Source organism: Myotis nattereri, assembly GCF_964212035.1.
Source record: "Myotis nattereri genome assembly, chromosome: 6".
Lineage (NCBI taxonomy): Eukaryota > Metazoa > Chordata > Mammalia > Chiroptera > Vespertilionidae > Myotis > Myotis nattereri.
In genome coordinates, this window is record NC_138081.1 from 26,217,094 (window position 1) to 26,241,266 (window position 24,173).

General features: G+C 36.1%; 1 protein-coding gene across 1 annotated transcript in view; it reads right to left on the reverse strand.

The window, feature by feature from the left end:
• The window catches only part of COL21A1 (collagen type XXI alpha 1 chain), a 173,245-nt gene that overhangs the window by 113,823 nt on the left and 35,249 nt on the right, over positions 1-24,173 (reverse strand). Inside the window, exon 2 of the mRNA XM_081094853.1 lies at positions 1,800-1,925. Within this exon, the coding sequence (XP_080950979.1) occupies positions 1,800-1,887 (88 nt within the window). The 5' untranslated portion in view covers positions 1,888-1,925. The remainder of the gene's footprint in view (positions 1-1,799; positions 1,926-24,173) is intronic.

Genomic DNA, 24,173 nt, shown 5'->3' on the forward strand with positions numbered 1-24,173 from the left:
CGTATCATATCTGGGATGATGATGACAAGGCTCACATGAAGAGTCCTTAATTTAACAGTTACCTCAATGTAACCCATCAGAGTAACCAGCTAAATAAACACTGTAATCAGGTGAACATGTCTAACAGTCAAGGCGTTATTAAAAATAAAAACATCTGCCAAAATATGGGTTTGTCTCAAAAACACAAGTGTGATTATGACGTTACTCCTAAGGTGGTGGTGCAGTGCAGAGGGGCACAAGGGACACCATCCAACAACCTCTGCCATGCGGCCGCTGCCAGAGTTCAGGGCAGGGACAGCAGAGTGGAAGTTGGTCCAGAGGCAACTTTTCTAACCAAGGGAAATAGCTCTTCTGTTATTTTTGAACACTGGTCTCGGGTTATGCTTTTATTGAGGTTTTGAAGGACAGGAAGTTGTGTTTGCAGAGCTCTTCAATGTTGCCCTTCCTAAATACTATGAGATTCATTACTGTCTGGACCTGCCAGTGTTTGTGTGCCTCTTGATTCTGTGGTTATAAACGCTTACAGGGTTATTCTTGGCACTTCCTACCCATTTCCAGAGCCATAAAGTATATATTTCATAACTGTAAGGTTAGCTAAGACCATGGGTACAAAAAGTAAATATCACCATTTATAAACACCAGACAAAATAGCACTCCAAGACACCTTTTCCTTAGAGAAATGAATCAGAGATGTCATAGAAAAGAAAAGGACTGAAGATCAAAAGCATAGTTTAAATACTAGTTACAGCTCTTGCAAGCTATGTGATAATAGGTAAGCCTCTTAAATTTTATGAATCTCTTTTCCCTATTAAAAAAAATAGAGAGAAAAGAATATCTACTGAAGTAGAGTACTTCAGTGGATTAAATTATAAAACTGTTACGCAAATATATGCATATATATATATATATATATATATATATATATATATATATATGCCTAATATGCAAATTGTCCCCTCGGGAGTTCGACCGGGATGCCGGGAGTTCGATCGCTCGCTATGACATGACTGACCATCAGGGGGTGGCGCAGAAAGAAGGGAGGCCCCAGCCAGCAGCTAGAAGGCACGGATCAGCCCTGATCGCTGGTCAGACCTAGGGACCCTAACCGTGCACCAATTTTGTGCACCAGGCCTCTAATTATTTTAATAAATTTTAAGCCAAGGTAAGTGAAGTTGTCAAACCACCTGATTTAACTATTAGAGAAACCAGAATTAATTTACAGTAGAGCCTTTATGTTTAGAAGTTTTAAGATATGAAAATAAGCAAACTCTTAAAAAGAAGTGTGGTATCTGCACTGGTGGCCTGGGTAGCAGAACTACATTAATAGAGCCCTCCTTCTCTAATGAAAGCTTTCCTATAGGCCATCAGAATAATAGTCACCATTCACTGAGATGTCACTGTGCTAAGCCATTTACATGCATTATCTCACTTACATGGATTACCTCATTATGTCTATGAGATAACCTCATAGGATGGTCCTGATATCCATCCTAATAAAAAGGTATTTTTTTTATCTTCATATCAAGAAGCTCATGAATGGCTGAACTCAACACCAGACTTTTTATTCTAAAGTCTGATGGGTTAACAGAATAAATAATTACCATAGAATTTTCTCAGAATTACTTCTGTTAGAAGCTTTTCCTCTCAGTTAATGTGGAACATAGCAATTTATGCATTTTAGGAAATTACAGCATCAAAAGACACTAGGAATAAGATCCTTAAAACCATTGCTTGAGCTCCTCTTATTGGATTTCTACAACTTGTTGATAACAAAAAGGGGCAATGCTGGTTGTTCTTACTTGATCTTATTTCTCCATCTTCAGCGAATACAGAATTCGGAAGAAGCAGAACCAAAACTATCCAAAGACATGTAATATGATGAGCCATGTTTCTGTTTTTGTTCTAATATTTTGGTTTTCAGATTCCTAAGGAAAAAAAAAAGAAAAAAGAAAAGTTAAACATATTTTTAAAATAAAAAAAATACATAGCCATTGTAAGTTTAATTTTAAAATTGCAATACCCAGACGCCACACAGTTAATTTTTACTGTCCTTAAAATTAATTTGTGTGTCTAAAATAACCACACAATGAATAGGAGCTGAGGAAGACCATGATAAACCTTTTAATTCATAATTATCCTGAAAAATTATAAACTTTCTAAAACTTTGGGCTTTGCCCAAAATATTTACTAGAATTCCTTTTAGCATATCCTGTAATGCCTTATCACATTCTTTTTATTATCTCAATGGTAGCAAACATTCTTCTTTAAATATGGATTTGAATTTTGAAAACACTCAAAGGATATGTGGTAAAATATTAATATGATAAAACTGAGTGATCAAGTTTAATTTTTAAAAAATGGGCTGTAATTATAAACCTTAAGATATATTTTATTTGATTTCTAAACAGTTATATGACTTTCATATTTCTTTTCAGTTAGTCCAAGGACTTCACTTGTGGTTAGAATGTGGAAAGTTGTAAGACTTTCACCCCAAAAATGAGAACATGCAAGATAAATTATAAAACAACAGTATTTTTAAGCCCAGAAGAAAAGTCAGGATTTAAAGAAACCTAAATTAACCAAATTCCAACAGTTATTAATCCTTTCTAAGGCAGAACAGATTCAGAGCTGGTTTTGTCCCTTGCAGAAAGGGAATTCTCCTCAAGAAGAGGAATTTGCCACAGCATGGAAGAAGCTAGTCAAAGTTGGTGAGGCAGATTAGCATCCTGAGGGGCCCAGCCACAGAACAAGTGTGCCCCACCCAGCAATTCTTCCCCACGAGTTCTAAGTGAATACATGGAGTAAAAGTGTAATACAAAGAAAGATGAGAGCAGTTGAAACAGAGAGATCCTCCCCTGTTCAGATACCCAGGGTACATGTCAAATACAAATCCTTGGCCTGCTGAAGGCTGGGAGAGACACAACAGAGCTTAGAGAAGTCCCTCTAGGCACCCTAGTCCTTCACTACAGTGAGAGAGAGAGATTGAATAGTAGGAAGCCAAGGAAGGACAGAAAAAACAGAACTCAAAAATAAAAAGCTGTAAACTATACTGAAAAGCTGAAAGAAATCTCCCAAGGGTCTTTTGATTTCTGATCAGGAGAAAAACATTCTGTATAAGCAGATCCAGAGATGACCTAAATATCAGATATGTTAAACAGGGGTTATAAAAAAGCAATAATAAATTTGTTATAATATCTAATAAATAGGATAAACAACAATGTGCAAAAATATGGAAAAAATTAGAAGAACACTGGAAACTATAAAAAAGATACAAACTGTCCTGGCTAGAGTGGCTCAGTTGGTTTGGCGTTAGTTATCCCATGCACCAAAAGGCTGTGGTTCAATTTCTGGTTAGGGCACATACCTAGGTTGTGGTTTCCATTCCTGGTCAGGGTGCTTGGGGAAGGCAATCAATTGATGTTTCTCTCTCACATTGATGATTCTCTCTCTCTCTCTCTCTCTCTCTCTCTCTCTCTCTCTCTCTCTCTCTCTCCTCCTCCTTCTCCCTTTCTCTCTCTAAAAAAAATCAATAAAAACATTATCATTGCTTTTTCAATATACAAACTGAGACCTACATGGTTTGGCTCAGTGGATAGAGCATCGGCCTGTGCACCAAAGGGTTCTGGGTTTGATTCTGGTCAAAGGCACATACCTTGGTTACAGGCTCCTCCCCAGCCCAGGCCCTGATTGGGGCTCGTGCAGGAGACAACCAATTGATGTGTTTCTCTCACACCAATGTTTCTCTCTGTCTTTCCCTCTCTCTTTCACTCTCCCTAAAAATCAGTGGATAAATATCCTCAGGTGAGGATTAAAAATATTCAAACTGAAATGCTTACAATAAAAAAATATATCAATAAAGAATTCATGCAATGAGCTTAACTGTGTACATATAAGGAAAAGACCAATAAACTTACAGATAAATCAATAATATAAGTTAGCCTAAATGAAACCCAAAGGAGGAGTGGGGAGCCAGTGATAAAAGGAACAGAGCATCTGAAATCTATGTGAAAATATCAAGAAAGCTTGATTTACCATTCAAGTAATTCATTTTTGAGATGGAAAGGAGAATGTGAATGAAGAGATACTTGAAAATACAATGGTCAGCATTTTCCAAATTGACAAACATTACAAGCAATCAGAGCAAAGATGTTCAATAAACGCCAGCAAGATGTAAAGTAAATCACACGTAGGCACATCATAACCAGTTGGAAATAAAAAATAGAAAATTCTTAAAACTACCAGAGGAAAAAAGGCACATTACATACAGAGGGACAATAATCAGAATTTTAGATGGAAATTTCATAGTAATAAAATGGGCAACAGATCAGAAAGCTAAAAAATCTTAAATGTGTAAACATCTAATAATAGAGCTTCAGAATACATGAAGCAAAACAAAATTTAAGCTAAAAAAGAAAAAGACAAACTCAAGTCACAATGTGAAATATCATCAGTTTACAGTAATTATAGAGTTAGAAAAAAAATTAGTAATGATACCAAATATTTGAAAAACTGCTACTTTTCACCTAGTGGACATAAAGAACTTTCCACATAACAAGAGTAAAATATCCATTATTTTGCAATGCACATAAAATAGTCACCAAAATAGATCAGATGGTGGGTAAAAAACAAGCTTCAAGTTCCAAAGAATTCAGATTACTCAGTTTATGTTGTTTGGCCTAAATTATATTAAATTAGAAAAGAAAATGAAGATTATCTCAGAATACTTGGAAATTTAGGAATATACTTCTAAATAATACATGAATTAAAAAGAAAATAATATTATTAAAGCTTTGAAGTGTAGTTTGAAATCAGGGGGGCATATACCTCCAGTGTTGTTCTTTGTTAAGATTGCTTTGGTTAGTCAGGGTCTTTTGTGGTTCTATCTCAATTTTAGGATCATTTGTTCTGGTTTTGTAAAAAAAATAGCAATTACACTGAATCTTCAGATTGTTTTGGGTAGTATGGACATTTTAACAATATTAATCCTTCCAATTCGTAAAAAAGGTATAACCTTCCATTTATTTGTGTCTTCTTCAATTTCTTTCATCAATGTCTTATAGTTTTCAGAGGACAGGTCGTACACTTCCTGGGTTAAATTTATTTCTAGATATTTTATTCTTTTTGATGTAATTGTAAATGGAATTTTCTTAATATCTCTTTCTGATAGTTTCATAGTATATAGAAATGCAACAGATTTCTGTACAATAATTTTCTATCCTGCAACTTTACTGAATTCATTTATTCATTCTAATAGTTTTTTGGTGGAGTCTTTAGTAATCAAAACAGTGTGGTAGTGGCACAAAAACAGATGCAGATCATGGAACAAAATAGAAAGACCAAAAATAAATCCACACATATGGTCAATTAGTCTATCATAATGGAGGCAAGAGTATACAGTTTTAAAAATGACAGAATATTTAATAAGTGATGTTGGGAAAACTGGACAGATACATGCAAAAAAAAAAAGTGAATCTGGATGACATTCTTATACCAGATACAAATATAAATTCAAAATGGATTAAAAACTTAAATATAAGACCTAAAATCATAAAAGTCCTAGAAAAAAACATAGGCAATAAACTCTTTGACACTGGTCTTAGCAGCATTTTTCTGAATATGTCTCTCTGGGCAATAGCAAAGAAAGAAAAACTAAACAAATGGGATTACATCAAACTAAAAAGTTGTGTGTTTTTATAGTGAAGGAAATCATCAATAAAACAAAAGAACAACCTATTGAATGGGAGAAGATATTTGCAAATGCTATATCCAATAAGGGGTTAATATCCAAAATATATAAAGAATTAACAGCTCAACATCAAAAAAACTAACAATCCAATTAAAAAATGGGCAGAGAACTTCAATAGGCATTTCTCCGAAGAAGATATACAGATGGCCAACAGACATATGAAAAGATGCTCAGCATCACTAGTCACCAGGGAAATGCAAATCACAACCACAATGAGATATCACCTCACACTTGTCAGAATGGCTATTATTAACAAATGACAAGCACTTGCATGGATGTGCAAAAAGGGAACCCTTGTGCATTGTTGTTGGGACTGAAAATTATTGCAGCCAGTATGAAAAATAGTATGGAGGTGCCTCAAAAAATAAAAAATAGAACTTTCACACACAGCCTAGCAATTCCACTTCTGGGTATATATCCAGAGAAATGAAAACACTAATTCAAAAAGGTATATGCACCCCTATGTTCATTGCAGCATTATTTACAATAGCCAAGATATAGAAGCAACCTAAATGTCCATCAATAGATGAGTGGATAAAGAAGATCTGGTGTACATATATACCCAAGGGAATATGACTCAGCAATAAAAAAAGAATAAAATCTTGCCATTTGTGATATGGATAGACCTAGAGGGTATTATGCTAAGTGAAACAGGTCAGACAAAGAAAGGTAAATGCCATATGATTTCACATATATGTGGAATATAAAAAAATAAAATGAAATAAATAACAGAAACAACTCATGGATACAGAAAACAAACTGATGCTTACAGGAGTGAGAGTGGAGAGGAGGATACATAGAAAACATGAAGGATAATAAGAGATACGCCGAAACCGGTTTGGCTCAGTGGATAGAGTGTCGGCCTGTGGACTGAAAGGTCCCAGGTTCAATTCCGGTCAAGGACATGTACCTGGGTTGCGGGCATATCCCCAGTAGGAGATGTGCAGGAGGCAGCTGATGGATGTTTCTCTCTCATCGATGTTTCTAACTCTCTATCTCTCTCCCTTCCTCTCTGTAAAAAATCAATAAAATATATTAAAAAAAAATAAGAGATACAAACTTCCAGTTATAAAATAAATGCAGATGTAATATACAGCATAGGGAATATACCCGGTTATATTGTTATAACTGTGCATGGTGACTTCTTGTGGTGATTACATTGTATAAATGTTGAATAACTATGTTGTACACTTGAAATTAATATAATATTGTATGTCAACTATACTTTAATAAAAAAATCATAGGGGATTTTTAAAATATTTCAAACTGATCAATAATTATTTTTAAAATCAAATTAGCTATGAAAATCTACAGCTAATATTTAATAATAAAAGACTAAATGCTTTCCCTCAAAAGTCAATAATAAGTTAAGATATACTCTCACATCACTTCTATTCAAAATGTATAGGGAGTCCTGGCCAGTGTCATATGCAAAATGAAAAATAAAAAAATATAAAAACTAAAATATGACTGTATCTACACAGAAAATTTTTGGAAATTTACCAAAACACTACTAGAACAAATACATGTATTTACCAAGGTCTCAAAACACAAGGTTAATAATTTGGTTTTTTAAGTGACTCTATATACCAGCAAAAAAATTGGTAGCAAATGTAATATCATATTCAATAGTATCAAAAGCATCATGTGTGAACCTAGCAAAAAAACTAATGAAAAAATGTGAAAGATCTTTATACTAGAACATACAATACCTTGTTGAAGTCAATTAAAAAAGAAAAAAAATGGAGAGACCTAATTCATGGATTAAAAGACTCAGTATTGGTTATGTCCATCCTCTTCTAATGGACCTATGGATTCAACACAATCCCAACAAAACCCCAGCAGATTTTTAAAGAAATTGACAAACTTATTCTAAAATTTATATAAAATGCAAATGATTTTAAGAAAAACAAATTTAAATGAGAAAAACAATCTATATATATAAAAGCCTAAGCGATCATCACAATTGAACAGACGAGCAAACAGACTGCATGGGGCGACTAGGCCGGCAGGAGGGTTAGAGAGGGGCAACCAAACAACCAAGCAGCAGGCTGCATGGGGCGACCGGGCCAGCAGAGGGGGGCAGTGACGGGTGCCCAAGCCGGCAGGGTGGGCAGTAAGGGGCGACCAGGCCGGCCAGGGGGGCAGTTAGGGGTGACCAGGCTGGCAGGGGAGGGGCAGTTAGGGGCAACTAGGCCAACAGGGGGGGAAGTTGGGGGTGACCAAGCCAGCAAGGGAGCAGTTAGGGCCAATCAGGCAGGTAGGCAGGTGAGCAATTAGGAGCCAGTGGTCCTGGATTGTGAGAGGGATGTCCGACTACCAGTTTAGGCCCAATTTCCCAACATCTCCCAAGGGCTCCCAGATTGGAGAAAGTGCAGGCTTGGCTGAGGGAATCACCCCCCGTGCACAAATTTTGTGCACCAGGCCTCTAGTCCTATATAATAAAGTCCTAATATGCTAAGTGTCCGGTTGTCTGGTGGTCAGTTCAACCAATCAAAGCATAATATGCTAATGATATGCTAAGGCCACTCAACTGCTTGCTATAACATGCACTGACCACGGGGAGCAGGCAGTCAACCAGTCACTACGACCTGCATTGACCACCAGGGGGCAGATGCTCCAACCAGTAGGAGCACCTGCTGCTGAGGTCCAGCCTTGCAGGAATGAGTGAGACAGGCCAGACACGCCTTGGAGCACTCCCGTGGTCCCTCCCCAGCTGGCCAACCTCCCGCGTCCCTTCCCAGCCCCAACTGTGCACTGGTGGGATCCCTTGGCCTGACCTGTGTTCTCTCGCAATCCGGATCCCCTCAGGGGATGTTGGAGAGCCAGTTTCGGCCAGGCTAAGGGATCCCACTGGTACACAAATTCATGCACGGGCCTCTAGTCTTGAATAAAGAACAATCTTAACTAAAAAGAGCAATGTTGTATAATTTACACTACATGACTTTAACTTACAATAAATGTACAGTAATCAAGTATGCTATTGGTGTAAGGATAAGCATCCTATATAATAGAAGCCTATGTGGTTGTGACACCCTCAAGCGGTGATCCCCTCACGCCATAACAAGCGATCACCAGGAGACTGCATGTGCAGCGGGCATGCGTGGGTGGGCGGGGCTGTGTGTGTGACGAGGCACACATGGGTGGGCAGGGGCTGACACTGCATGCGTGGCACGAAGGCGGGTCATGCAGCTCTGTGCGGCGAGGCTGGGGGTCCTGCGGCTCCATGTGGTGCAGAGGCGGGACCCCCGGCTCCAGCCTACCTCTTTGGGGCAATCCATTGAGGAGCCCCAAATGGGTGGGTGGGGCCTACCTCTTTTGGGTAATCTATCACGGGGCTCCCGCGCTGTGAGAGGGCACAAGCCAGGCTGGGGGACACCCCCCCACACACACACTGAGTGCACAAATTTTGTGCACCAGGCCTCTAGTATAGAATAGAATACAATGAAGTTCAGAAATAGCCCACACTTACATGGTTAATTAATCTTCAATAATAGTGACAGAGTAATTCAATAGAAAAGGAAAGTCTTCAATAAATAGTATTGGATCAACAGAGTAAACAGAATAAAATGAACTTTGACCTTATCCCATTCACAAAAATTAGATGAAGCACAGATCCAAATGTAAAAGCTAAAACTATAAAACTTCTAGAAAAACACATGAGAATTTCTTCACAATCTTGGAATTAAGCAAATTTTCTCAGCACACAAAATGACTAGCAATTTTAAATATGGATACATTAGATTTCAACATTTCTATTCCTCAAAAGACACTATTAAGTATACAAGCCAATATTCAGAATAAAATACTTATAAAAAATGACTCATATCTAGAATATATATAAATATATTTTTTTTACAAACCAACAAAATGGAAAACCATCCAATTTTTTTTTTTAAATGGCTGTAAGTCTTGAACAGACACATTACATAAGATATAGAAATGGTCAATGAACATATTAAATAGTGTTCGTCATTAGTCATCAGAAAAAGGTATGTTAATTCCACAATATGATATCATTTCACACGCACTTAAATGGCTAAAATTAAAAGATTGACAATATCAAACGTTTGTGAGGCTATGTGAAGAAAAAGAATGATATAACTGTTACTGGAGAAATCAGTGGGCCAGATTTCCCAGACACAACTGGACATGAGGTTCTTTAGGGTACTGCTGAAATAAGCATTTTCAGAAGCCCCAATGGGAGAATGAGATGTGGTAAAAGGGTTTATTTGCATGGAGTTACATTCCTCAGGTTGTAAAGTCTCATGCCCTTAACCCCGTCCTGAAAAAGTTGCAGCTGGGGCTCCAGTCGAGTCAAAAGGTGGGCCAGTGTCCAGAGCTTCCTTTCCATGTTGCAGCGGGGTCCAGTTCAGCATTAATTAAGTCCATTAGTCCAGTATGTGGAGTCCACATGGCCCATGGCAAATGCAGGGGAGTGTGCCCCCTGCAACAGGAGTCTAAAGAGGGCTGAGGGCCAAGGGCCAAGAGCCAAACTTCTAACATTTTGTCTAAAAGTTTAAATATTCAGCTTTCTTGCCCTTGCAGTGGCCATGGCTATCCTGGCCACTGACTCACTCCCAGGTGTGACTACAAACAAGTAGGCACCTTCCCATGTCACTCAGACCTTACTGGGCGTGCATTTTGTTCAGTCCTTCCCCCCACTGATCAGCGGGGAACAGACTTGGAGAGTACTGAATCAGCAGAACTGTGTAAATGGCATGCCTCTATTGCCTAGTCTTCCCTTTACTCCTTTCCTGTTAAATAATAGCCAGATTATTACAACAGTTTCATAATCACTTTAGAGAACGGCTAGGTTCAGTTTCTCATAAACTATGACTAGTAATTCCTCTGCTATGTATACAACCTAGAGAAATGAAAATGTGACTCCACAAAAAAGACTTTAATGATGTTGATAGTAGTTTTGTTTATAATGCAAACTAAAAAGAACTCAAACGCTACCAACAGGAGAATAGATAAACAAGGTGTGTGGTGTCTTCACATAATAGAATAATGTATAGTAACAAAAAAGTAATGAACTACTGTTATACATAACAACATAAATGGATTTTAAATATGTTCTAGTTAACGTAATAAGCTAAATACGAATATATAGAGCATGATTCCAGTTATATGAAGATCCAAAATACAAAACTAATCTCTGGTGTTAGAAATCAGGAAAAATTTGCCTTTGATGGAGAAGTCAATTGGAAAGTGGCACTGGTAAACTTGCTGGGTGACAGAAATATCCTACATTTGCAGTGATGATATTCAGGTACATGAATTTGTCTAAGACTATTTACATGAAGGCTTGACAACGATATCATTTGTTGTGTAAGCTATATCTTAATGAAAAACGTTCAGTCCAATATCACCAATGTCATTTTTCAAATTAGGCAAAGGGCTATAGAGGCTGAGAAATGTCAATGAGAGGCATTTTTGGTGAGTCATCACCAGGATGTGCTATCTTATGGCAACAACGTGTACTAATAAATATTGACTAACTTCCTCCCCAAAAAACTCAAAATTAAGTTATTCTGCTCCTCTACCAAAAGCATCCCCTTTATTTCATCCTCTTTTATAGCTTTTGAAGTTTATCTTTTTTAAAATATATTTTTATTGATTTTAGAGAGGAAAAGAGGAGAGAGATAGAAACATCAATGATGAGAGGGAATCATTGATTGGCTGCCTCCTGCATGCCCCCTACTGGAGATCAAGCCAGCAACCAGGGCCTGTGCCCTGACCAGGAATCAAACCATGACCTCCTGATTCATAGGTTGACATTCAACCACTGAGCCAAGCTGGCTGGGCACATTTTCTTTATTTCTACGTAGTTTCTAATTCCTTCAGAATTCTTGGGCTAAACTTTATTATCTAATTTTATTATATTTTAGATTGACATTCTATAAAGTAATCATATGAAAAGGGGCTTCAAATACATGTTACTGCCACATTATTTAACCCTTGACACGTAACTGATATGTTTTATAAATATGTTTCATAGCTATGTATAAATATTTTTTGTGTGCTTATGTATAATGCATATAAACTGAGGCATATCAAGCTTTAACATTTACTTCAATCATCTGGGGAGCTTTTTAAACATATGAATGTCCTAGCTTCAGATTATAGAGCAAGGGACCAAACCTTAAATTAAAAAAAACAAACAAACAAACAAAAAACTTTCCCATATGCTAATGAACACCAAGTTCTAGAAATTCTGGTATAAGGTAATACAAAAATGATAAGAGAAAAGGGCCTATGGTTCCTATTGGTCCTATTCCCCTGGCAGATAAAAAAGGTGGCAATCCCAAATGGTGCAGCTGGGGCTCACTAATCACTCAGAGAATCTTTACAAGCGAAAATGTCTAAAGATTTGCTACTCAAAGAGTGGCCAGGGACCTTAAGCATCCCCATTTCTCAAAGGTTAACATACATATAAGTCATTTCGAGATCTTGTTAAAATGCAGATCCTGATTCATAGATGTTTTTTACAGCCCAAGATTTTTCATTTCTAACAAGCTCCCGGGTGACACTGATGCAGCATGAAGCACTCGCCTCACTGCGAGCGAAGGGGCCTCTAAAGAATGTAAGAATATATGCTCCTTTTAAACACGGAAAATGCTTTTGGGGGAAAATTTAAGCATTTAATGCCATAAAATAAATATTAATGGATAATGGAAAAAGATGAAGTTACTTATAGCAGAATGTAATTACAAAGAAATTTAAACTGAGCTCACCAGTTAATATGGAACATATACTATGCTTAATAGTATAAAACAGGCAATCCAGACTATAGATATAACACTTCCACTAACTATAATTTAATAGCGTTTTTATATGGTCTAATGTTAAAAAACAAAGGAGATGGCATGGATGATCTGTAATCTTACCTTCAACAACGAAATAGTGATCTGTATTCCTAACCTCACAGGATTACTGTGATAATGAAAACTCAGAGTTTACGATGCTTGAGACAACACTCTTTCTTTTAATCTTAGGAAGTGTTGAGACAAACAAGGCAAACGGGTAATATGGCTTGCCTGTCACACGCCCTTTACTAAGCAACAGACCTAAAACAAACCGGGGTTCTCTCCCTCCAGCACTCCCTCCACTACATTCATTCAACAACAAATATTTTCCAAGTGTCTATTATGTGCCAGATACTCTCATAGGTGCTGGGAACTTGGAAGTGAACAAACTGGATAAGGAATTTGCTTTCCTGTAGTTTATGTTCGAGGAACTAAATAACTGAGTGAGATATTTTCAGATAGTGGTAAGTGATATGAAGAAATGAAAATAGTACGTATCACGTGGGGCCAGGAGGAAGGAAGGGCTCCCTCCTGTAGATTGGGGGGCCAGAGAAGGCCTTCGGAAAGGTGCTATTTGAGTTGACACCACAGGAACAAGAAAAAGCCAAGTTGGCCAGGAACCGAAGACAAACTTTCCCTTCTGGGGATAGAGTAAGTTTGACTTGTTCTAGAAACAGAAGGAAATCAGGGAAGAATGAGCGGGGGCGAGAGAAAGAATGGGGGGACCTAAAGACTAACAAGGACCGCACGTAGCATGTTAAACTTCGATTTGTTTGCCCTAAATGAAAATTAAATCCAATGGAGGGTTTTAAGCTTGGGTGCATCATGGCCAGGTTTTCACATGAAGTAAATTGTCTCATTTTCAAAATCAAAGAGCTCTATAAACTTTAAGAATTTGATTCTAAGAGAAGTAGAAGAGAGATAAATTGATCCATTGTTATCCTTTTATTTTCATACTTCTTCTATTTCCTTACCTTATGTGGTTATCATATCCCACTGTCATTTTCTCTGGCACTTATTAAAACCAAAATAAGTACATGTAAGTAAATTTCTGAGACTAGTGGGTACAAATGAAAGCAAATTTCTCGTCTCCTTGAAATTAATGTATCTCCCAGTGGGTCCATGAGAAAGGCATGGGAATTCCATGAGGAGCCACCAAGAACTTAATAAGAGCTTTCAAAATGAGGGACTCTCAGGAAAGATGCTTATCAAAATTTAGTTGTTTGCTTGACTGTAAAACCTTCAAATATAACTGAAGACCAAAATAGTCCCCTCAGGAGACACTAACACTCATGCTTATTTATAGCCTGTCTTTGAACTAAAATGTAAAACAGGAAAAGGTGGGAAAACTGAAATTCTGGTCACCACGCTTTTATGCGCGCGCACACACGCACACACAAATACACACGCACGCGCGCACACACACACACACGCGCATGCATCTATTCTATTGTATTCTATGTTTCTGGCATTAAGGTAGTAGTACTAGTTGAAGGGAAACATCAATTAGGACAGATAGAATTGAGAAGAGCAAAATTCTGGCAAACTGGTAAAATAATTTAAAATTAATTCATGTATCTATGTAAAGTTTGGTTTGTGTAGTTATCATTAAAACAACAGGTCTATAGTTATAACTTTTGAAATCTCATAGGTCAAATCATGCCCCCCCAAATATGTAATTATTTAATGCCACCTTGACAGTGTATAACAATTGGTGGTTAACTAAACAATTGACATTTGCTATCATATTTCTCTAAAAAATCTAATATGGTAGGCAGACATGTAATCATAAATCCCCATTGTATAGACAGCCTAATAGATTCAAAGAAGCTATTATGTTACACATTGCAGAGTTTGCTTTCATACTGCCAAGTGGGTGACTGCTTTCTTGGTTTCTCTAAGGGTCCATTACCTAGCATCTACCAGTATTAAAGCCACATAAGACAGCCCTGGCTAGTGTGGCTCTGTTGGTTGGAGCATTGTCCTGTAGACCAAAAGGTGGTGGGTTCTGTGTGGGTCTGGTTCAGGGCACATACCCAGGTTGCAGATTTGATACCCAGTAGGGGCACATGTGGGAGGCAACCATCGATGTTTCTCACTGCTTCTCTCTCTCTCTTTACCCCCTTCCTCTCTCTAAAATCAACTTTTTAAAAAAGTAAACAAAGTGAGATGCAGTAACTTGATTGTCTGTAGTTTGGTGTAGTGATTTAAAATCCTATCTGGCCAGAGCAGCTTCTAAAATATTCAAGCAACAAGAGAATATGCATGTCTGTGCAATCATTCAAAATGAGACTAATAAAAGATAGCCAATGAACATGCAATACTACAGTGTATATTATTTGCCTGAGCCAGCAAATCAATTAAAATCAGGTCGTGGATTCTGTTGGTAGTTTTAAGCTGTGTTTAAATGTAGCCCTTTTTCATCCCTAAATTCCTATATTTTTGCCAACTTAGCTCTAATTTTGATGATAATGTATCAGGAAAGTAAATTTCCCAAAGGAAAGCTGATAACATTTTAAACACCTAACTCAGCTCAAACTGATCTCCAATCAACTAATCTTCCATTTCATCCATATACCTCAAAAAGAATGCGGATAACAAATCACGAGATGTGGGTTCAAGTCTTAAATGCTCCTTGCTTGCCTACTTAGATAACAATAAATACAAAATAAATGAAATAGACAAAAGAGGAGCTAGGGTAAAAGCAAATGGGTGGAAATGAGCAATTTTTGCTTAAGTGATATGAATAAAATCATCAATAAACAACTTTAGCACCCTAATTGTGGTTTCTAAATATCATTTCCCATAAAAAGGAACCAGAGCCTTTGGGAAAATAGCAGATCCAGATCTAGGGTACATGATATATGAGACAGAGAAATCCTGTCATTCTGAAAACAAGGAAAATCTCAAATATTACTGGGCTTAGATCAAAAGGACCCAATAGCTAAGCTGAAGGGCTCCTATTGGTTAAAGATGAAACCATCTGATCATAAAAATAATAACTACAATGGATTGAAATATAACAATTTACTAAATATATGAGTTCATACTTTGATAAATATTAAAAAAAAAAACACAGCCTGGGTCACCTTTGGAGGTTGCTAGAATACAAAAAAAAAAGAGAATCAAGCATTTATCATGCTTACCCTACATGGGTGATATTTCAGGATAATAAAGGTTACTAAATGCCAGGAGATTAATATGATTAGAAAATCATATTTTTCAACCCCTAATGATATAATGGATCTAGGCAAAGATCACCAGAGGTGCTATTATTATATGAAAGATTAGATAGAAATTAAGTCAGATGCATTAGGCTTGACTACACTTGAACCTACTCATCTACCATTAAAGTAGAATAAGATGTTCCTCCTGATGTGACATAATTAGAAGGAGCACGTTTCCATCTGCAAATTATTTTTGGCCAATAAAAAGTAAAACCAGAATTTATTCAAGTCTCTATATCCACCCAATTAAAAGAAATTTGGGAATTTGTTAAATGACATTAAGAGGATGAAATCAGCGAAATCTAGAAAATGAAAACTTATACAACTAATAATTAAATGGCATGAAAACAAAAGTAAGGGAACTTGAGCAGCATATCAATTAAATACAATTGTGAACTTTGTTGAGAATCTGATTTAAACAAACTGTACAAAGATATTTTTGAGACAGAGAAAACTGAACATGGACTGCACATGAGATACTATTCACCATTTAGCACGGTGGTTGTGTTTGCTTTAGCTTATTAAGTATTCAAAGAGAAATAGGGGTAACATAATAAAGGTATAAGCCCAAAGTAGTAAAAAATACTTGTATCACATATAATCAACAAAGAATTCGTATCCCAAACAAATTTTCTATTGTAATTTTTTTCTAAGGTGAATAGTAAATCCAAGTCTTTTGCTTGTTTTTCTTACTTTAAACCTTTTAAATAGCCAGGATTTATTAGAAATTATGTCACAAACAAAAATTCCTAGGTATAGCTAATAGTAGCAGTACACTCAAAGACCATGTGTGAGAGTAATAAAAACAGCCAGTTCAGTGAGAAAGCACTCTATTAAATTATTTACCTCTATTTACAAAGCCACTCACATGGCCCTGGCTGGTGTTCTCAGTGGTTAGAGAGTCAACACTCAAACCCACCTGGGTTGCAGGTTTGATCCCTGGCCTGGTAAGGAGGGTGTGCGGGGGGCAACAAACCCATGGTGTTTCTCTCTCTCTCTCTCTCTTTCTCCTTCCCTCCCTCCCTCCCTCCCTTTTATTCTCTAAAAAAATCAATGGAAAAAATATCCTCATGTGAGGATTGGAAAAATAAATTTAAAAACTCATCTGGTTTGTAGTGTTTCTATTCTAGACTAATTACCAAATGTAGCTTAAATGTATGAGATATATATATATATATATATATATATATATATATATATAATTATATATATGATATATAACATATAGTATATAACATATATTTATAAAATAAAAAATATATAAAATAATTAGTGCAATTCCCCCAAAACTTTTTAAATAAATGTTCTTTCACTGGGCCATTCTCTAAAATGTACTTATTTTTCTTCATCAAGTTGCCTCCCTCTTGCAGTTTCCAGTTTCAAATTAAACTAATTTAAAGCTGCCTAATTAATAAGATACATCAATCTGTACCACTATGTTCAAAACCCTATGTTTGCCAAGAAAAGCAATTCTAAGCATTGCATTGTATGAGTAGTTATTTTTCTTATTTTTTTCTAACCAAGTTTGATGAGTTTCAAAGATTGTGAAATTGTCAAGTAGACACTAGAGAAACAGATGGCACCAATTCAAATTTCCCTGGATGGTTTAAGAGACTTGGTCTAACCTGAATAAATTACTCCTAAATCATTCTTAATTCTAAGAGGGCCAATAAAATTAGCGCTAAGCATTTCGTTAACATTTCTTATATTTACACTGTAGCTATGATATTCTCTAGAGGGTGTATTGGAAACGCTTTATGATACCTTGGGGTCTCATATTATTGATATGCACTGCAAACTTAGATTCATTTTTAAACGTCTGAGTCATTATTTTTCTATTTTGAATTATCATGGGTCTATGACTGCTGTTGAGAGATAGCCAATAATATATTATTTAATGTTAAATTAATTGCTAGTCAGGAATAAAGCCCCTCCCAAAATAACAATATTCACATAGTGAATATAAACCACTTAGAAAGTCATGATTTTATAACATAATTTTACTACAAATGCAAAAAAAAAAACTTCCTACTCTAACGTATTCTAGGTTTACAGGAGAAATTTTAGTTTTGTTAGAAAAATGACACATGGATAAGAACTTAGCATTTAAGTAGAATAATGATTATGATTTTCTTTCTGAAATTATAAGTTTTCCCCCTCAAGGAAAACAACTAATCATGGAAAATAAAAATGCATTACATTTACATGGAACCCAAGAGAAGACCTAGAGAAAGACATTTGGAAACACTGTCAAAGAAACAAAACATCACCAAGGAAAAGGTACCAAAAATAAGCGAAGGACAGATATGAAGCATTATTATGACCTAATTTAATAATGTAATTAAATTTTTCGGTAATTTCTAAGACTATTTTGTACAAAGATGTGAAATGCATGGTTTGCACAGTAAGATATTTCTATCATAGCTTATTGAGACATAAGAAAACAAATGATAGGTACTTAAAATTATTAGAATTATTTTTATCTGTTAATGATGTGTACTCATCTGCTACAAATCAATGAGTGAAAACAATATGTGGCTTCAAGAACATTATTAGACTTGGTGTTGGAAGGCTGTCTTTAGTCTGACTCTGCTGTCATATGAATGTAAGCAAGAGAGAAAGAAAACAAATCAGCTGGGGCTGTGCTCTGAGACTTGACTTTCTTTTCTATAAAACCAGAAGGGTTGGCCACCCTGACATTCTATGAATCTATGATAATCAGTAAAATCAATTTACATGTATTCTTTTGTGTGAGTGTGTGTCCTTTTTACCCAAAATTATAATTATACCATTGTGTAGCCTGTTTTATGAGAAAGCAAATTGTAGACATTTAAGAAACTAGTCTCAGAGTCAAGGTATTTTACTCTAGTGGGTAAAATACAAGTATATAGTATTGATTAGATACACTGTAGAGTTCATCACTTAGTAAATGGCAATTTATTTACATCATCCATGAATACTCTCATCCACATAACCTTTCCTTTTCTGAACTCCTCACAATCAGTAACATTTACTATTTCACCAACTGTTTTCTGTATAGAAGAATTGTCTCTCCGCCTAGTAAGTGTACTTGCCAATGGAGGTCTGGAATTCAAAACCTGGTCCACCAATCACTAACCTGGGCAAGTTCTGGAACCATACTTAGCCAGTTTCTTCATCTGAAAAATCAGTGTAATACCACAGCCTTTCCAGGACTATTCTAAAGATTAAATGAGATAGTAAAGCTCTGGTTTATGTGAGGTAAAATAATAGCAAGCACTTACATTTCATTCTTTATCCTCCCCAGATCCCTAATTACAAACAAGAAAATATGTCTTTTGCATTCCACAGAGTCCTTAATGATGCTAAGCCCACAGAAAGCACTGAAATTTTTGTTGCATCATTGACTCAATAAACACTTATTGAGAATCAACTTGTGTCAGGCCTTGGGGATAGGCATGGTGAGAAAATAAAAATGAAGAACTTTACAATTCTTTCACTGAAGATTTCTAAACCAGCTAGACACCACGTGATAAAAATATTAGAAGTATGAAGTAATTTGAACATAACTTGGAATAATTGTGACTGGAGGTTGGGGCCAAAGTATTTAAAAAGACATGGCAAAAATAACAAAAATGCATAGTTATACCTAAATAGGAAAGGTTTTAGAATATGGCCATGGTTTATCTTTCTAAATGAAAATGTCCCAATGGAGTTAAACTTTAATGGGCAAAAGGATAATTTTTTTCTAATTGGAAACCTGTTTTCTTTTTCTTGGAGCAAGAATCACAGAAAAAACATTGCAGAGTTTCAAGTTCCATGATAAAGAAGAAAAAACAAAATGGGTTTTCATAGATGGGATGAAATCATGTTTCCATGGAAACACTGAACTGGTTTGTTGCAGCTCAACTTAAGTTGGCAATTTTGGCTAATTTCAACTATAAAACTAAGTTTGTCAACCTAAAAAATTTGCCCATTCTATAACAAAAGTAATTTTCAAATGATAGCTGAATACATGAACAGCATCTCACAGGATTAAAGGCATATTTTTAAATTTCTGTAATCATTACCAACTTCACCTGGCAAAGATATCATTTCAGTTGGAAACAAATCCAATGAACTAAGTTGTGCCAGAATAAACAGAATCTAGAATATGGTTGTCCTCTGATTCTAATGTTGGAGCAAGAACAGGGACAAGCACTTCCTCTGTTACAGACCAACAGAGCCTGTGGGTTTAATAGCTTTTACTGAATCATGATAACCAAAATAGATTCAGCATCCTATTCCAAAACAGGCAAGGCTACTTTTTAAAATTTAGGTGTTGTTTTTTTCACATTCGAGAGCCATTTGATCATTGGCATATGGTTGTTAAGCCATAAATAAAACACAAAAGTGTTTGCTTTATTAATGATCTAAAAATATTTTTGTGCCATGTTTTACATTTATTAAAGACCTCATTGTTATAAGACAGGGCTTGGCAACAGCCTTTAAATTTGTTTCATATGAAATTCTTTTGTGTGACCCCCTGCCTTTAGACACGAGTAAGAAGAGCCAAAGGGCAGGCAAATATATACCTGAACAATCAACTCTGCATTAAAACTGTCCACCATACAAGCTTGATCAGCTTTTCACCACATCCAGCAACTATCTCACCATCACATTTAACTAAAGTTTAACCTCCTGTGCTTTACCCATATGACAATTCCAAAAGTGAGAAGCTTACACCTAATTCTTAAACGATCATTCTTCCCTTGACTCTTTTATTTGCACTTTCCTTTCTCTCTTTCCTTTCATGGCCAAGCTCCATGAGAGAGGCCTTCACTTGTCTTCCTCCATTTCCTCACCTTCCTGCTAAAGCTTCATCTACCTGAAATCCAGCGTCTGCCTTTAGCACTGAAACTGCTCCTGTGCAAGGCACCATGGGTCTCCCAATTGCCAAATTAAGTCAATTCTTGCTGGCCATCTTTCTTATCTTTCCTGAACTGGGATCCTATGATGGCTTTTTAAAATCGAAACTTTCCCAAGTTTTCCTTGACACCCCGCTCCCCGGGAGTAACTTATTTCCCTAAGAGTCCTGCCTACTGTTCTTCAGGTATACAGGTTCCTGGGATTTAGCCAGAGTCTCTACTTTTCTTATTCTGCAAACTCTCATTGCTCTACATCCCTTTTGGTACCACCAAACCACAAATTTTTATCTCCAGAGCATACTTAACTCTTACATTCCAGAGTCCATTTATTTATATTTATTTATTTATTTAATATATATTTTATTGATTTTTTACAGAGAGGAAGGGAGAGATATTGAGAGTTAGAAACATCGATGAAAGAGAAACATCGATCAGCTGCTTCCTGCACACCCCCTCCTGGGGATGTGCCCACAACCCAGGTACATGCCTTTGACCATAATCGAACCTGGGACCCTTCAGTTCACAGGCAGACGTTCTATCCACTGAGCCAAACAGGCTAGGGCCAGAGTCCATTTTTAAGTAATTATATCTAAAAGTCTGCTGAACATCAACATTTAAACAGCCAACACACATCTCAGTTTCAACAAATCTTAATGTGGGCTCAAAAATCTACTCCTAAAAATTGCTACTTTCTTTCTATTCTGTATTCAAATAATGACTCTATCATTTACACAGTTATCCTAAGTCAGAACTGTGCCTTCCAAAAGCTACTTTCTGTCTATCCTTTCTCACAACTAATAGCAAAATCTTCAAAGTTCTATGTGCTCTATGTCCACTGCCACTATCATAGGCTGGGACTTTATCATCCCACACCCCACACACACTACTGATATAGATGCAGAAGAACATTTGAGCATTTAAACACTCATTCATTATTTTGAAATAAGCAACACCCATTCATGATTTCAAAATAAAAAGGCAAGTTCTTTACAATAATAAAACCAAAATTAGAAAACATAATAAGTAGTGGTGAGATGTTAGAAGAATTCTCTTTGAATAAAGCCAGGATAATACAACAATGCCTGCAATCACCACTTCTATTTAGCACTGTAATAGACATTTTATCTAAGAAAATAAGACAGCACAAATAAGGCATAAGATTGAGAAAGGAATAAAATTATTTGTGGCAATTATCTCGATTTAAAAATCTACATAATGCTCTCCAGTTCCATCCATGCTGTTGCAAATGGTAAGAGTTCCTTCTTCTTTACAGCAGCATAGTATTCCATCGTGTAGATATGCCACCGTTTTCTAATCCATTCGTCTACTGATGAGTACTTAGGCTGTTTCCAGATCTTAGCTATGGTGAATTATGCTAAGTGAAATAAGCCAGTCAATGAAGAAAAAATACCACATAATCTCACTCATTCATGGATAATAAAGACCATTATAAACTTATGAACAATAATAGATACAGAGGCAGAGCAGCCTCAAACAGACTGTCAAACTGCAGCGGGAAGGCCAGGGAGGGTTGGGGGGCAGGAGAGAGGGTGGTAAGAGATCAACCGAAGGACTTGTATGCATGCATATAAGCATAACCAATGGACATAAGACACTGGGGGTAGGGGAGGCCAGGGGATTGTCAAGGGCGGGGGGAAAAAAGGAGACATATGTAATACTCTTTGTAATACTTTAAGCAATAAAACAATAATAAAAAATAATAATAGGGTGACAGCAGTGTTTATGCTTGGTTTTCTCTGAAACTGAGATAGCAGCCAAGTACCTGCTCTCTGAAGAGTATAGTATTGCTATTAATCATTCAGCATCTTATGAGCTGCATATCAGTGATATTTATTCATCTACGCTTGGGTTTGAAAGACACCTAGGGCCTCCTGGAAGTCACAGGGCAAACCTCGGACCCCAGACTGAACAAAGAAGGTCTCTTTGGGACAACCACAGATGCAACAAAAGGCCTGAGACAGATAGCTGGCAAACGGGTATCAAAGCTCTAGAGTCTGCCCTGGAAACGGAGAACCAATGAACCACGCTCCTGCTAGACCTGAAGACCACAGCTTCTTCCAAAAATGAATATGGTGTCTTATGCTTCTTGGGAAAGTTCCTGGATGAACAGAATGATGACACAAACGACCTGCAGTTCCAGCTAGAATATCGTAAGGGATCAGAGAATCAGGCCCAGGAGGAGAAAGGCCCATTTAAACAGCCTGCTGAAGTGTTAGGTAAATAGACCAACATCTGAAGGCAACAAAGCAAGTCTTCCCATTGTAGTAGGTCCCAAAATCAGCTACTTAAGAATCTTTATCTTCTTCACTTGACAGAAGACTGCTTTCCTTCATTGGTGGTGTGTGTATAAATAAATGTTTTTGCGTTATAAAAAATAATAATAATTAAAAAAATCTACATAAAAATAAAATGACTGATTTCATCGAAGTTGTTGCATATAAAATGAAGCTTTCAACCATCAAATAACATTCCCTCTTTCTAGAAGTAAGAAACTTTTTAAATGTACTTTTGAACATACTATTCATGATGTCAATAAAAACAATGGCATTATAATTGAAGTATAAAAAAGTTATAAATTATGAAAAATGAATGTGTTTTATGACAAGACTTAATATCATAAAGGTAAAAGGTTCCCCCTCAAATAATGTATACATTAAATGCAATTCTCATCTAAACCTAGTTGTTTTATATTTGAGTATAAGAATGGAACTTGTCAAGTTGATCAAAAATTTCAAATGGAAGAAATTAGCCAAGACAATTTTGAGGAAGAAAAATGAGGAGGAATAGATTTATACACTACCAGATATCAAACTTGATTTTAAAGATTTAGTATTGACAAAGGTTTAGAATAGAACAGTGAGTTTGTATAAACATCCTAGAAACAAACCTACCTATATTTGGGAGTGGTTGTAAGAAAGACAACATTACAAAGGAGTTGAATGTGTGTTCTGTGGTAATTGCTCATCATATAGGAAAGGGGAAATATAGATAAAAGTGTACCCTTATTCATACCATATGCCAAAGATGGATCAAAGTCCTAAATGTATAAAGCAAAATGTTAAAACTCTTAGAATATATAGAATATCTTTTTAACATTGGGAAGGAAGATATTTATATTTCTCTAACAAAGGACATTACAAAGTTAAAAGATAAAACTAACCTGGAAAAAATATTTTCCATTTACATTTTTACCAAAGGTTGATGACTTGAATATATAAAGAAACCTTATCTATATTCAATAAAAAATATAAATATTCTTATAGGGCAATGGGTAAAGATCATGAACAAGAAACTCAAATAATAGAAATCCCAGATGTTCAATATAAAAATATAAGCAATCTTGACAATAGGAATATACAAACTAAAGCAAAATGCTATTCATACCCCAAAAATATGTTAACAACAAAAGTTAAAGTGGATAAAGAAAAAATAGGAATTCATGCTTCAAAAGAGAATACACTGGTGTAGCCACTTTGAAGAG